Raw genomic sequence first — 15,927 nt, 5'->3', positions numbered from 1 at the left:
TGTCTAAAACTTCTATAAAAAACGTCGTGATTCAGATTCGAATCAGTAATCTTACAGTTGTGTGTAAGTTTAATTTTAATGGATTACCATTTTATCTAAGATAAAAGAAAAAAAAAGTAAGAGCGTTATGAAATCCCTAGCTAACCGGGAGCATTACTACACAATTTTTCCCTCGTCTTTATAAAATATTTCCGACGCAAAATTTACCTATGGAGTGTTTGGTGTAGTTGACTAATAATTAACTGTATCTTGGTGTGGAGTACTGCTTCAACTCTCTATATTTGGTACATATATTTCGTGGTTCAAAAAAATATGCTTGATCTAGAAGTTCAACTATATTTCATAAAAAGGGTTATCTAATATGGACTTTTAGAGAATATAAAAGATGGACTCTTGTCACTTTTAACAAATTTTAATAAAATATTACATCTCTTTCTCTTTTTTTTTTTTTTGACAAATACATCTCTTTCTCTTTTTATATTATAAAATTAAAATATATCATTTTACTAAAAATGGTAAGAGTTCATCTTAGATTGTTTTTTGGAGGTTCATATCAGAATCTCCGTAAAAAAAAATCAAAAAATATGTTAATGGCAAAAGTGTTTTTTTTTTTTTTTTAAAGGAAAACATTCAGGAAAAAAAATAAAATGTTTTAAACATATACTAATGACTCATAATTGAAAAATAACTCTAATTTATTACAGTATAATCAACTTGTCTATTAAGATATATTTTTTTGGTATAACTTGTCTATTAAGATGGTATACTACTTCAATTTAAATAAAGGTTTAAATAAGTAAATGGTTCCCCTAAATATACAAACATTTGATTTTAGTTCCTCTAAAATATTTCTTAAGGTTTTGGTCCCTCCAAAAATTTTCAGGAATTAGTCCATACTTTTTAGTTAACTCATCTTTAACCTTTATATTTTTTAAAGAAATTTTTCAGAAATAGGTAGAAATTACGACAATATTTTCCAAACAAATAGAATATTTTAACAAAATATGAATTTAATATGATTTTTTTAACACCAAAAACTTAAAAATACATATTTAATTCATGTTTTTGTTAAAAAATTCTATTTTTTTGGGAGTAATTAATGACATAATATTCTACCAATTTTTGAAAAATTTCATTAAAAAATATGACTGTTAGACACGAGTTGATTAAAAAGTAGGGACTAATTTTATGGTTGAAATTTTTTAGAGGGAACAAAATCCTAAAAATATTTTAGGAGGACTAAAATCAAATGTTGGTATATTTAAGGGGACCATTTACTTATTTAACCCTTAAATAAATCAAACAAAATTAAAAATACAAACTACATTTACAAATGAATAATAGGGTAATAATACCCCATAATTCCTTTTGTCCGAATTGAAGTTCAGGAGTTACAAAACATTCTTGATTAATTCCTAACCTTGGATAAAGAACATAATCAATTGCTACTAAACTATTTGGCTTACTACAAGGCTTAGAAGAAGCTTACTTGTCAACCAAATATTTTACCTAATAAAATCCTTATGACCAACCCATAAAGAAATACATTAATCATCCCTATAAACTAGTCCTTGCACATTTGATTCACTCTCTTTCAACCTCATATTTCCATTGAAATCATGGTAAGAGGAGGAAATCATGGAGTTAATGGCGTTAAAATCTTTGGCAATGAAAATATAAATGTCAATGACCCTTTGATGGATAGATTCTTATTGGGCCAAATGATTCACTACCCTAACCATCAACAAAACAATGCAAGTATGTTCCCTTACTCTTATGGTTCCAACCATGAGTTTATGTGGCCAAATTATACTCAACAATCAAGCTTTGTTGTTGATGGGGTCTTAGCAAATGAAGAGGCTTTGAAGTGGACTAACTTCAACCAAACCCCCACATTGTGCCTTAAAGACCTTCAAGGTTATGGTGAAAACACCAACATTGTGGGAAGAAAAACTAAGAAAGAGACTTCTGAGATCTTGATCAAAGGACAATGGACAAACGAAGAAGACAGGTTAAATTCATATCTTATATCGGGTTTGAGTACCTCTTATACTCTTTTTTAATCGTATACCTATATATCTTGTAACTTAAAAAAAAATGTTCTTTACATAGAAAAAGCTCCATTTTTTAATTTAGAACTATATGATTTATACTAAACTTTTATTTTATGAATGTGTTTTATTTGGTATGATGATTAAAGGAAACTGATAAAGTTGGTGAAGCAATATGGTGAAAGAAAATGGGCTCAAATAGCTGAGAAGTTAGAAGGAAGGGTTGGCAAACAGTGTAGAGAGCGATGGCATAATCATTTGCGTCCTGATATTAAGGTTCGATATATATGTACCTATTTTTTTATTTCATATAATTTTTATTACAAGTTTTGTGCTTGAATTTGACCCTATGATTACATAGTTTTGCACATTGATAAATTTTGCTTCTACATAGTTGCATGGAATTGCTTTCAACTTAATTTCAACTATGTTTTTCCGAGATTATTTCTTGAAATAATATTTTCCTATTTATCCGATGATCTAGATTTAGATTCATATTTTCAAGGATCTTTGTTTTTTAGGGAGGATCTAGGTTTGTCATCCGCATATATAGGTTGATTGATACATCTAGAGATCTAATTTCTTTGTTTTCTTTATAGTCTTTTTTCAGTTATTTTCTTCTTATAGTTATAGCATATATCTTGTTAATATAAATCAATCTTGATGTGGGTTTCATCAATTTTTTAGCACAAAATAAAAATGTAAAATTTTGTTTTGATCTACCCTTTGATAAGTGATACTTTTTGTCTCTTAACATTTTTTTTTGACGAAATTGTCCCTTAACATTTAAAACATGTCATATGTGATTCTTGAAATTCAAAGAAATATGTCATTTGTGATTTGTGAAATTCAACTTTATTAATTAATTTAATTTCTTCCAAAACAAACAACATATTTTCAAGATACGCAAAAACCATAAACAACATATTTCAAAGTACAAGAATATCACTTTTCAAAAATTGTCTTCAACCAAATTTTAAACATTTTAAAGGACGAAAACATACTTAACCTAACAAGTCTAGAACTTTTCATTGAAGCTCATATGCACTTTAGTTTTCTTTCCTCCGCAAATAATTACATACATTTTTATTTACGGATTTTTCGTTAGTATTTTACTTTCAATAAAAATTTAAGTAACTTTCAAATTCCTTGGAAAACTTATATTTATTACAGAAAGATAGTTGGAGTGAAGAAGAAGAGAAAATATTAGTAGCTACACATGCCAAAATTGGAAACCGTTGGGCTGAGATAGCAAAGAAGATTCCAGGAAGAACTGAAAATGCCATAAAAAATCATTGGAATGCCACAAAAAGAAGACAAAATTCAAGAAGAAAGAACAAGAAGAATGAAACTAATTTCAAGGGATCAAAACCTAAGTCCTACATACTTGAAAACTATATCAAAACCAACACCTTCATCACTACAAAAATTACCAACATACCCTCTTCCTCTCATGCAACACTTTCCTTAAACCTTGAAGAAAATCAATCAAATACTTTGTTCAATGAATTACCTTATGATTCTTTTTCCAATGAACTACACTTCATACAACAAATTTTGATGGATGATAATAATAATCAGAATGTTGTTGATGATGTGAATGAGAGTGAGCTTGTTCATTCAATCCAATACCCTAATTACAACATGCACTTGGATACTCCTACCTCTATGAATAATTTCCTTCCTCATGATCTTTACCTCTCTCAATTGTTGAATATGTAGCCTCATATATTAATAGAAAAAGTTGAAATAGCGACAAAAATTTCGAGGCGGAAAAATATAAAATTTGACGTAATTTTTTTTCCGTCTCTACTTTGTTATTATTTCAACTTTTTCTATTAGTATATGATGATTCCTCATTTCGTCCATTTCTTCTTAATATGCATAGGATCAAAACAAGACATGGATTTTGAGCTGGAGGGTCAAGATTGGAATTCTCATTTCAGCATTTCAATAAGTTCAAATAAAAACTATTAGTTTTTTTTATTATAAGTGGAGCTGTTAATGTGATGTTTCTAACGTGGATATTAATTGTGGTTTAGGCGTTTCTAAACTATTTGTTGCTTTCTTTGGATTTGATTTAGCTGCAATAATAATGTTTAATTGCATGGAATTTACTGTTTTTACGTTAACTCCTCTTTCCATTTATGTCATTTTGACTGATTACAGCTTATTATTTAATCTATGTTTTCTATACATTGGAATCCCATGTTGAATGATTTTAATGATTCGCAATAGCAAGGCTTATGTTATGCTAACTCACAGATCGGGCGGGTGTTTTTGACCGTTGGGGTGTTTCCAAATGTTGTATGATGTTTGCAAATCTTGGAGGTTCCTCTTATACTAATGAAAACATATGCCATTTTTTCGCTATTTTTATCATGTTAACGTGTGATTAATTAGCAAAATGAGTAGTTAATGGTTAAATGATCATCTTCTAACTTATATAGAAAAAGATGTTCTTTTAACAATTATCAATAATGTTATTTTAGCTTATTTTCAACAAATGATTAGAAGACAATTTTCATTGTAACAGGAAAAAAATGGATGAGAGGTATGTCACAACTTTAAATCTTTTACTAAAATAAAAAACAACCATTAGGGTTCACAATTTTTTAAGTTTTCTAATTAATTACTACTTCACAATCTTTTTCTATTTAAAATATAATACGTAAAAAACACATACATTACATCTCAACATCCATTTTTTACATAACAACATCCAAATTAAAAAACATTGAAACACAAATATGAAATAACAACATCTAAATTTTCAACACAAGATTTTTTTTTAGGGAAATTTTCAACACAAGATGAATACATTTACATACACAAGTGGGAATAATGCATCTTGTTAAATTCTAAATAAACTTCTCTGAATTTCTTCCCTGCAATGAAAACATCCTTCATCCAAGCTGATGTGGCAGCCCTTTTCAAAGCTTACGTGGTTGCAAGAAAACCTTAAGCCCATTCTTCATGAACAAAGTAAGAGACATTTTCTGCTCCACAACATGACCGGGAACCGGCAATAGCCGGTAACGTAATAGAACAGCAGCAGCCACTGACTTCATTTGCAAGTAAGCCAAATCCTTTCCCAAACAAGTTCTAGGTCCAGCATTAAAAGCCACAAACATGAACCCTTCTTTAGGTGGTTCGAATCGATCACCCCGAACCGAAAGCCACCTCTCCGGTTTAAATTCCAAGCAATCTTCCCCCCATATTTTCTCCATCCTCCCAACAGAATAAATGGAATATGTAACAGTTGAACCCGCTGGAATCACCGTTCCATCGGGGAAAACATCGTCCACAACCGCCTGCTTGATATCCTGCGGCACTGATGGATACAAACGCAGTGTTTCCGCCAATGCTGCTTTCAAATAAACCATTTGATCCGCTTCACTGAAATCAAGCGGATCCTCTGTCCATTTCCGCTTTTCCCCTCCTCGAGTTTCCTCAAGAACAGTGGTTAACTCCTTGATTATTTTCTCCTCAACTTTCGGATGGTTCATGACCAGCCAGAAGAACCAGCTGAGAGCAACTGATGACGTGTCCCTTCCAGCAAGGATGAAGTTTAAGATGATGTGTTGTAGAATCGTGGCGTTGATTGGCTTTCCGTCTATGTCTCGTTTCTTCATGAAACGTGACATTAAGTCATCAGAAGGGGTTTCCTTACGATCTGAAATGGCGTTGTTCATGTATGTTTCGACGATTTGGAGACTTTGTTTTAACATTTTTTCGGATCCTATGCCGAAAAGTTTTTGAAACCTCCATATTAGACCTGGGTAGAGGAACCTATATGTTGAGCAATTTTTTTTGTGAGAATAATAGAACACTAAATTATAATCTCAACATGTACCGAAGTAAAACCATTGATTAAGAGATATTCTTGCATGAACTCTCACCAACACATTATTCTTACATCCAACCAATAAAAATATGACACATGTTGTTAACTTTAAAAAAAGTGTGATTTTAATTAAGGAAATGGAAACATAAATAGTGGGGGTGGTTGTTGTCGGTTAAAGAAAGTGGAAAAAGGAAAGAGAAATATTAAAAATAATAAGAAAAAATTCTGATATTAATTCATTTTATTATTTTAATGAGGTGTTTGATTTTAATTAGTTGAGTGTAAGAATGATGTGTTGGGTAAGAGTTCACGTAAGAATTTTTCATTGATTAATGAGAATGATCAAATTACTTAAGGAGCAAGTTTGTGTAGACAAAATTCAGTCAATTATAAACCGAATAACTCACTAAACATATGCTTGGATTGAAATAACTTGCTCTCTCCTCTTAATTGATATTATATATTATAAAAATAAAAAAATTCACATTGTATCATTATAAAAGTAACAATTTAATTTTCATTAAGTTTGGTTCACGTAAATCACGTGAATCATGTGTGACTTTAGAAATAATTAAGCTAAATGTTAAACATTTTAGTGATTAGTCTGTTTTAGAGTTGATTCATAGTATAAAAAATATTCACATTGACGGCGTATATGAATTAAATTTTAAAAATAAAGTAAAATGATTTTTTTAAGGAAAAAATAAAGCAAAATGATTTTATTAGTTTTAAATAGAAAGAAAATCATCGTGAACTTAACTCAATTGGTAAAAACAATGCATAATATATACAATTGGTCTAGGGTTCAAACCCTAAAAAAAAAAAAAAACACGGAAAGCAAATTTAAGTTAATTATGACATGTGACTGGAGAATTTTTTTTTTTTTGACAAGCGACTCATTAATTAATCCTACCAAAATCACGATAAGCTCAAACATGAACTTAATTAAGATTCAAAACCATAAGTCTACAACTATAAGTAAGAGTTACTGACCTGTACATGGTGGCTTCAGTGGCGGTGTCAAAAGCAACAGAAAAGGGGTTTTCAGGTAATGCCGGTGAAAGAGTTTCAGGGTCTTTACCTAACGTAAGTCCACAAATATTATCAAACGTTAATCTTAACAAAAGATCTTGTAAATCCACATAGACATTATCTTTAACCGATTTATCCAAAATACACCATAGCCGGTTTTTAATGGACCGGTTCACCCATCGAGCCATAGCTAGTTTCAATGTTCGTGCCGTGAACTCGAGGGCCGCGGTTTTACGTTGCATTATCCATGTTTCACCGTCACTGTTGAAAATGCCTTGGCCCAAAAGATCATGAAATGCGGTTTGCCACTTAGGTCCTTTCGGGTAATTATCAAACCGGGTTCGGAGAATGTGTTCAAGGTTTTTAGGGTGGCACGTGACAGTGTAGAACCCTTGCTTGTGAGCCAAGAAAGGGAAAGGCATGATGCTTGTTTGGTATGTGGCTGAAACACCGGTTGCTCGGAGATTTTCCGCGATCCAATCGTGAACTCGGTTCCGGTTTTTGAATAGGCCCGGGAGGCTACCGATGAAGGGCCATGCTTTTGGACCAGTTAGGGTTCGTGCGAGGAGATGGAACCAAAGGAAATAGGCAGAGAGAGCAGCTGTTAGGGTAAGGAGAAGAGTGAAGGTCTCCATTTGTATGTGATGTGATTACAAGGGTTACACTCTTGTATATATATATTATATATGTGGGATGAGGATGACATTATATGACAAGGTTTTCTCTTTTTGGTAAACATTATAAGACAAGGTTTAGGAGAGAGTTGTTGGGGAAAGTTTACGTATAAATATTAATGAAGTGGTCAAGATTAGGTGGATATATCATCTGCAGACATTTATAGGAATTATTAGGAACATATGTACGGGGTAGTTGCTATGAAAATTGTATTTGACATTTTTGCTTTTAGAGTAATTTGTTACAAAGCATGAAGCTTTAAGAGATCCAATTAATTTCAACACATTTTTATGATCTCAAAAATAAAAACAATCGCATTCTTATAATCTACTAATGTGTGTACTCTTCAACTTTCTTAAAGCTTCATATATACGTAGTTGGCATTTGTCATATAGTTAATCAAGATAGTATTTCAAAACTAATGTTTGAATATCTTTCTAGTGAAAAAATAATAGCATTTGGGAGTGTGTTTATTTAGGAATTTGAATTGTGTTGCTACCATTTAGGAGTATTTAATATTGTAAAAAAAATATTAATGCCTTTTGACTGGTAGAAATAACCTTAATTAAATTAATTAAATAATAGTATTAGGTTTGAAATAAAAAAGGGAGAGTGAAGGTAAGTGGGAAAATTATGACGTGCAGATTGAAATACGATAAGCCGTGGTTTTTTTTTATGAAACCGGGCAGTTATTTTCTTTTGACACATGACATGCAAAGGATCTTTCAAAAAGATCATGTAAAGGAAAAAGACAAATTCTATGGTACACTCGATATTTTGAGTGTACCGGTACACCAAACATTAAATTAATAATTAAATTGATTGTTTTTTGAAAAAAAAAATTATTTTCTATCATTGACAATTATAATAATTAAATCTTATTTATCAAAAGCGTCGATGAAATAAAATTTACTTTTTTTGAATTTTTATTGCTCATAATAAAGAATATTGATTATTTTTTATGAGAAAATGTTAAAAATTTAATATAATTCATATAAACAATGAAATGATTTTTTTTTTCTCATGAGATGGTGTTTTCTAAAATATAAATAATGACAAATAACAACTTATTTCATAAAATGATCCTTAATTTATAAATTTATGAAACAGAGTATCGGTACACCTCAAAAATTGAGGTGTACCGTAGAAGCTCCCAAGGAAAAATGGTACCGATACATTATCTATATTCCTTCATATACTATAATATAAACTTATTAAACTCCATTTTCATTATTTCATTTCAGTTCATTTTTCTAGTAACTTGGATACTTTTTATAAACTAAAAATTGTGTGTTTCTGCGAACATCATTTATTGATAGGGACATTGCATTTTTTATATAGAGGTCGAGTTTGTTATTCATTTTTAATTGAAATTTTACTCCCTCCGTCCCAAATTGTAAGACGTTTTGATCATTTCACACATATTAAGAAATGTAATTAATATTGTGTGGGGAAGAGAAATTATAAGTTGTTTTACAAAATTATCCTTAATAAATGGTATGGAAAAGATAAATGAAATAATTGAAAGAAGAGAGAGTAATTAATAGTTAAGGATATAATAGGAAAAGTAACATTAATATTTCATTGATATTGTAAAACGACATATAATTTGGGACAAATATTTTTTCCAAAACGACATACAATTTAGGACGGAGGGAGTAGTTCATTAGACTATAAGACAAAAACTAAAAGGTTAACAAAAAAAACTAGCATACTCCCTGCTTATTCCTTTTCATCTTGGAAGTTCCTAAGATATGGGTTTTTCTTTATGTTGATCGATTGGACCTTCTAGGGATATTTTTACTATGTAGGATATCACCTTGCTGGTAGACATGACAACAAAAACCCATATTTGTGGGTATCCGCTTGAACCAAATTCAATTTGACGGGTTTTTCCGCTTTGATTGAGTTTGTGTATGAGTTTGGGTTCTCCGATTTCAAAACACGGGTACATGATGGGTAACGGGGATATAGGTACCCACTTCGAACTCATACCCAAACCCGTCCCGAATGTACAAAATCAATTTACTACCCCTTTTATTTAAATAGAAACTCAAACTCTAAATCATTTCATTTACATTGTCAGAGTCTCAGTATTTCAGATGACACTCACTTATCATAATTCTCTCTTTTCTCTTTCAATATCTAACACTCTTGGCCTCTCTCTTCTCAATCACCATAGTCATCGATCGTCATCATCTTGTTGCTGGATAATGCATTACAACATTGCGCTCGGGGTAAAAAATACTTTTATTTTTATTAAAAAAAAATCCATTGTAGGGATGGAGATGAGTCGAGGATACCTGAACCCGTCGGAGACGAGGATGTGATTCGATTTCTCATCTCTGTTGAATATACGAAGGATAACAGGTAAGTAAATGGAAGTAGGATATGAGAATCCGTCCTATCCCACCCATTGTCATGCCCAGTTGATGGAGGTTTATTCTACCATGGGAGGATTAAAAGCGTGAAAGAATGTATTTCTTTTCTTGATAACAAATAGGGAATGGACGAGTTAGATTACATTGAAGTAGAAGAATTGCATTCTCTTTCTTCTCAATTATTTTCCTTATCCGGCATTAATCGAAATAGGTAGTGGCATAATTCTCTTCCTTCTCCATTGTTATAAATCAAAGAAGGATATATCAACTATAAATTTTTTCATGTGATATCTAATAAATGAATTAATTTAATCGTCAACATTGATGTTAACTGTCTTTAATCATTTTAAATCTATCAATAATCAGACCAGTGTTGAGACATTTTGGTGATGAGGTGAAGAAGGGAGTGTAGGAGTGTGACAGTTACAAAAACCCCAAACCAGATGGTATTAATTTTAGTTTTCTTAAACACTAGTTAAAAATCAAAGTTGATTTTATGAGATTTCTAATTGACATTTTTTAAGTAATATTTTAGCTTCTTAGAAAAAGAATAAGACGACAATAAATTTTATAACAATTTTTTATTTTAAAGGGAATCCTAGATTGAGTGAGTGTTAGTAAGGTACATTGCCTTTAACTACTGAAATCAAGTCGATATCTTGTATGACAATTTTTTATTTTTTATTTTTAAAAATTCCAAGTTTCAATGCCAACTTCCTCCCATTTTCTTTGTAAGCTTGCAATTACATATATGGTGGAGTGCAAGAGAAACAGTCGTTAGAGACAGTTTAACCGCTTTCAGAAAATGGCCTTGTGCGAAATTCTGAAACAACAGTTAGGAAAAAATGATAGTTTTTAAATAAGAAAAATATTGGAATGAAAAAAACAAAAATAAGAAAATTATATTATCTTGGACCATGTGAATTAACTCTAGTGGTAATATAATATTATTGCACTAACACGTATAAATTACGAAAAGTAGATTTTATGAAATTTATATTTTGATTCCTTAAAAAGAAAATGAACATTTTGATTAAATTTATTTTGTTTTTAATTAAAATTATAGGTACTACACTTTCATATTTTAACAAATTATACTTATCTTTCAATGACACCAACAATATAACAAATATAATATAAATTATAATCTTTTTTAATGACAGCAATAATATAGCATTCTTATACACAAATTTGTTTAGGATTATAATTGGAAGTGAAAAAATCAGACCAAATTTATGTATTCCTTTTGTATATAGTTTAGATTTAAAATAAAATAACTCATATATTAATTAAAAATATTAATGTCAAAGCTAGATTTTTATAAAAAAAAAATTGTGGAAGAAAATACTATTATTAATCAAAATGATATTCAACTCTCTCTCTCGAGTCGTCAACGTTGCAGATCCTGAGACATATGTATTCTTGAGGCTTGAATATATTTATAGGTCTATGTACTTTGCCGTTTTATACTAGATGTTGTGAGTTTGTGATTCATCCTTTTTTAAGGAATTTGTATTATATCGATGTACTCTATCAATTTGAATGAGTGAATATCACTTATTTTTAGTAAAAAAAAAAAAAGACATTCAAGATCATTTTATATATTGCAAAAGGGAATTAGACCGCAAATTATAAGTCGTTTTGACTATTTGACACAAATTAAGAAATAATCAATGTTGTATGGGAAAAGGGAATTATATAAATTTACAAAATTATTATTCATTCATGGTATAGGGAAAAACATTTAAACTATTGAAAGAAGAGGGTATTAAATAGTAAAATGTATAATTGGAAGAAAAAAAAATCAATAATGTTTCAAAGGTATTTAATGCGATTATTTTATGATAATTTTTTTCTTCAAATCGACTTATAATTTGAATTAGAGAAAATACTTCTTTAATTTAAATTATTTTCCCTTTTTTTTTTAAAGTATTATTTACCCCTTTTAAAATACCAATTGTATTTCAATCATTTAATTAATATCAATGTTTTGGTAAAGGGCATCCTAATCATTATTGGCCCACCAAGGTGCTCAAAGAAACAGGTTTGTGGACTAAAAATAAAAGTAAAAACTGGTTTTGATTGTGCCACACGTCAAATTCACAACCGTGCTATAATCATTCCTCTATTGAGAAATACTCATAAATATTCAAGACAAGATAATACACTTGTGGATACCTCGTGCCATAATTTGCTCCTCAATTCCCATATCATCATACAAACTCAATCCAACTCCTCACATTTACTACACAAAAATAGCCACAAAACAAATATATATATCATCAATAACACTAGGCAAAGAGAATTTATATTATATTTTAGTTTTCTAGTTGATATAATTTTTCAAATTAAGCTAGGAGAATTAATGGCTTCTATCACCATGTTGCCAATGGTTCCAACAACGGGAAGAGTCTTTGCAGCTACAGGTGCAAAGGGTACTACAGGTGGTGGCAGTAGCAAGCAAGAGAAAGGTTTTTGGGATTGGATTGTTGGTGGTTTAACAAAAGAAGATCAGTTCTATGAAACTGATCCTATTCTCAAGAAGGTTGAAGAGAAGAATAATAGTAGAGGCACTACTAGTAGAGGTACTACTAGTGGTAAAGGCACTACTAGTGGTGGCAAGAACTCTGTTGTAGTTCCACAAAAGAAGAAGGGTGGTTTTGGAGGATTTTTTAACAAGGATTAATTGAAGAAATGTTCATGCAAGTACCTTTTCCAACTGCATGTATGTTATATATGTTTCTGTTTATTTAGATTTTAATCTGTTAAACATTATGAGGACTATAATATGTTGTTTGTTTTTCTGGTTTATATATATTTCAATTTATAGAACAAACCAATTGATTCATTTTGGTTCAGTAGCATCGACATAAATTAAAGGTGTGTCTGGTGTCCAATGCATGTGGCTACTACATAGTAGAATCACTTATATTTTTTCAAATTATTAGCAATGTTTACGTGTCAATGTTGGTTTTATGTGTGCATCTGTATCAGTGCCTCGTAGCCGCTAATCAATCAGATTCGATCTACAATTTACACAATCTTGCTTTATATGGTGGTTTTAGTCCTGGTTTTTGAAGTCATGGAAATTCATTCTAAATGAACCTTGTTAGGTCATGTAATGAGCTAGGCAGTTATAATGTTGTTGGTCTAAGTGGAGATGATAATTATAAGCTTATGATTTCTTCTGTTTGTTGATGATAATTTTGGGAAATTTTCATAGGTTACATGGAATTTTAACTAGTTCGAAGTTATGATGAAGTAGATGAAATTCAAAGCCAAATTTCAAACTTGCTCTAACCATTGGACTTAGATAACTCCAGCATTATTTGTGTTGTTGATACGGTTCAGGGTTAATTGTTACTAAATACAAGTTGTATATAGCAAACTCTAAACTTGAAATGATAGAAAGACGTAGATAGTTAGTTTACTGATCGATTTAGTTAGCCTGACAGTGTAGAGTAGTGGAAGCAGACATGAATTGGCTAAGAAATTGAACTACAAAACATATAACATGAAAAGTTTTGGTAAGATATAGTAATCTGCACACAAGTCTTCTATATGCTGATGGATTGTAATAAGGAGGCAAAGATGCATCAAGCTTGGTGAGAGGAGTAAGACAGGGCTTGGCTGCAATCAAACCTTTGTCAGAGAGAATATCAAGGGCATATTCTCTCTGATTGGGGTGAATACTTTAATGGAACGATCCACGTCCAATCTAAGTATGCATTTTAGGGAGCTCAAATACTTAATTTTGAAGGTCGAAACAAGTACCTGCTTGACAGAGTTAATCTCTGATAAACTAGGGTCACTGAGTATAACATCTTCCACATACAAATTATTAAGATTCGGAAAACCTTGAACTCATAACACTTCTAATGAAGGAAATAGTTTGTTGCTCTTGGTTGAACACAGAAGTTGATTTCATAACAGCTCAATATAATCTTACAGAAAGAATAAACAGGCAAGTGAAGATGGTTGTTTACTGAAAATCAAACTTACTATTTTGCTGAAATGAAATGCACATTATTAGAAAAATCCAAGAAGAGAAAAAAAAAAGTATAAACTAATTCTGTTTATATACAATAAGCAGACACCTTTGTCGTTTATTCTGTGATCATAAGTATCTCAAGCAGCTTCTATAGAATCTTCGTGGGATGTTTTGGTTGAGGAATTCGATCTAGAAAAAGAAGAGTGGATGAATTCAATGCAATCCTCAACAGCAGCCGTCCTATGAGAAGCAGCAGATGACCCTGCTGATGCTGATCTTCCTAAGGAAGACGAGTCTCGGTTTAAAGATCTCCTCCGAGAGACCAAGCGTAAAGCATTTGTCACTCTTTCTGCAAGATCCTTGACAAGTTCAATGGGAGAGAATTCCGATTGCCAAGGAATCCTGAACGTACAGCTCCTAACATGTCGATTTCTAGCCGATTTTCTATTAGAATTTTGTCTCCATGAAAAGCTTGTTTTCTCATTGTGACTCATTTTGTTGCTTACTATTGTTTGCATGATGATAGTATTAATATTTTATAGAGAAATATACCATACATGTAAAGCTGTTAGGTGAGAGCTATTGGAATGAGGAGGGTCTTGTGTGCTTGAATAAGAAGCAAGAACTTATAGACAAATTTATTACACTATTTTTCATTTGAGAATGGTTGTCATGAAAAACCTGTGTGAAAGAACAAGCACAAAAGTGGATTAAGGTGGTCAGAAAAGAAGCATATATATATTTAAGAAGTAAAAAAGTAGCAGAAGCACTTTGCATTTCAGAGGCAGAGCCTCCTTGTGACTTTGTAGATCATACTTTATGATTTCCATGTAATGGAGAAGTGGACAAAAGGCATCTAACTTGAGTGAAACCAAAGATAGCAGGAATATTTAGTTTAAAGCAATTATGTCATCATTCCATTCCTACCTCAGAAACAAGACAATAAAAAATTAGGAAGGTGGGGACTACACATCAGTTACTTACTTCAATAGAAGAAGCTTACAAAACCAACACTTTGAATTGTGTACCATTGTTATTTGTAAATTCTGCAAGTACAAACAAGACACATTGCCTAACCGATTTGCTGCTATAAATTTTATCCATTAAAAGCGTTGAATTTATCTACTAGCATAAATACTTATAACTTATAAGACTGGTTTGGAGAGATTATGAAAACAGCTTATGACGTATCTAAGTTGTTTTCAGCTTATTTATATAAACTCTCTAAGATAACTTATGAAAACAACTTATAACTTGTATAGGAATAGTTTGACTTATTTTATATTTTGTTATAAACAAAAATTAAACAGCTGTATGATAAGCGCTTATAAAATAAGCACTTAATTAAGTTGTTTATTAAGGTCCTGTTTGGATTGAGCTTATTTTGAGCTTATGAAAAAGAGCTTATGCAAATAAATAAGTTTTTATCTTAATTCATAAGTTCTCACTAATGAAAATTGTACTTTCATAAACTGTTTTTTCTTAAACTACATTAACAAGCTTATAAATAATACATAAACATATTTATTTGCATAAGCTCTAAAATAAGATAATCCAGAGGTATAATGTGAAGCTTTGAATGTTAATGCAGTTTCTATGACCTTTGTGTATATAAAAGAAAGCAAAAGAGTGTAATCAAGCATGCTTTAAAGTTTGATAATTTAAAGTCCACATCAAATATTCCACTCATTGAGAAAACATTGTTGAGTCCACACATATACTTGCCAAAGGTCTTGGTCAATACTTCGTGTGAAACCTGCGACCACTTTGGAATTCCTTATGAACAAAATCATGTAATATTTTATTTCTATTCAGAAAATGCAACTTAGAAGCATTATATTTCTGTCAGAAAATTATTAGCAGATGTGAGGACCACATGCCAAAAGAAAAAGACAGGGCTTTGATATTCTCCACTTAGATATGGGATTGATTTAATAAATAATAACTCAA

At 30.9% G+C, this 15,927-nt stretch overlaps 3 protein-coding genes across 3 annotated transcripts; 2 read left to right on the top strand and 1 right to left on the bottom strand.

Annotated features, from left to right (window-relative positions):
- Positions 1-1,619: 1,619 nt before the first annotated feature.
- Positions 1,620-3,773, top strand: LOC11410614 (transcription factor MYB119). Its single transcript, XM_024784930.1, has 4 exons — positions 1,620-2,011; positions 2,201-2,327; positions 3,225-3,506; positions 3,633-3,773. The coding sequence occupies exons 1-4, from the start codon at positions 1,620-1,622 to the stop codon at positions 3,771-3,773; spliced, it is 942 nt and encodes a 313-aa protein (XP_024640698.1).
- Positions 3,774-4,743: 970 nt separating this feature from the next.
- Positions 4,744-7,603, bottom strand: LOC11410613 (cytochrome P450 86A1). The gene is made up of 2 exons (XM_003615558.4): positions 6,892-7,603; positions 4,744-5,843 (listed from the first exon to the last, which is right to left on the bottom strand). Exons 1-2 carry the CDS (start codon positions 7,563-7,565, stop codon positions 4,985-4,987), a joined length of 1,533 nt encoding a protein of 510 aa, XP_003615606.1. The 5' UTR covers positions 7,566-7,603; the 3' UTR covers positions 4,744-4,984.
- Positions 7,604-12,143: 4,540 nt separating this feature from the next.
- LOC11411948 (uncharacterized) lies at positions 12,144-13,027 on the top strand. Its single transcript, XM_003615556.4, has one exon. The coding sequence runs from the start codon at positions 12,352-12,354 to the stop codon at positions 12,670-12,672; it is 321 nt and encodes a 106-aa protein (XP_003615604.1). The 5' UTR covers positions 12,144-12,351; the 3' UTR covers positions 12,673-13,027.
- The last annotated feature ends 2,900 nt before the right edge of the window (positions 13,028-15,927 follow it).

The sequence above is a fragment of the Medicago truncatula genome, chromosome 5 (genome assembly GCF_003473485.1).
Source record: "Medicago truncatula cultivar Jemalong A17 chromosome 5, MtrunA17r5.0-ANR, whole genome shotgun sequence".
In the NCBI taxonomy this organism is placed as follows: domain Eukaryota; kingdom Viridiplantae; phylum Streptophyta; class Magnoliopsida; order Fabales; family Fabaceae; genus Medicago; species Medicago truncatula.
The sequence above is the reverse complement of the archived record's forward strand: the minus strand, read 5'-3'. Positions and strand labels throughout refer to the sequence as shown.

Bases quoted from the DNA above. Each gene is read 5' to 3' on its own strand.
- LOC11410614 (XM_024784930.1), top strand. From the start codon at position 1,620: ATGGTAAGAGGAGGAAATCATGGAGTTAATGGCGTTAAAATCTTTGGC. The intron at 2,012-2,200 runs GTTAAATTCATA...TGATGATTAAAG, and splicing joins TGGACAAACGAAGAAGACAG to GAAACTGATAAAGTTGGTGA. The intron at 3,507-3,632 runs GCAACACTTTCC...AATAATAATCAG, and splicing joins ACATACCCTCTTCCTCTCAT to AATGTTGTTGATGATGTGAA.
- LOC11410613 (XM_003615558.4), bottom strand. From the start codon at position 7,565: ATGGAGACCTTCACTCTTCTCCTTACCCTAACAGCTGCTCTCTCTGCC. The intron at 5,844-6,891 runs GTCAGTAACTCT...CTCAACATATAG, and splicing joins ACTGAAGCCACCATGTACAG to GTTCCTCTACCCAGGTCTAA.
- LOC11411948 (XM_003615556.4), top strand. From the start codon at position 12,352: ATGGCTTCTATCACCATGTTGCCAATGGTTCCAACAACGGGAAGAGTC.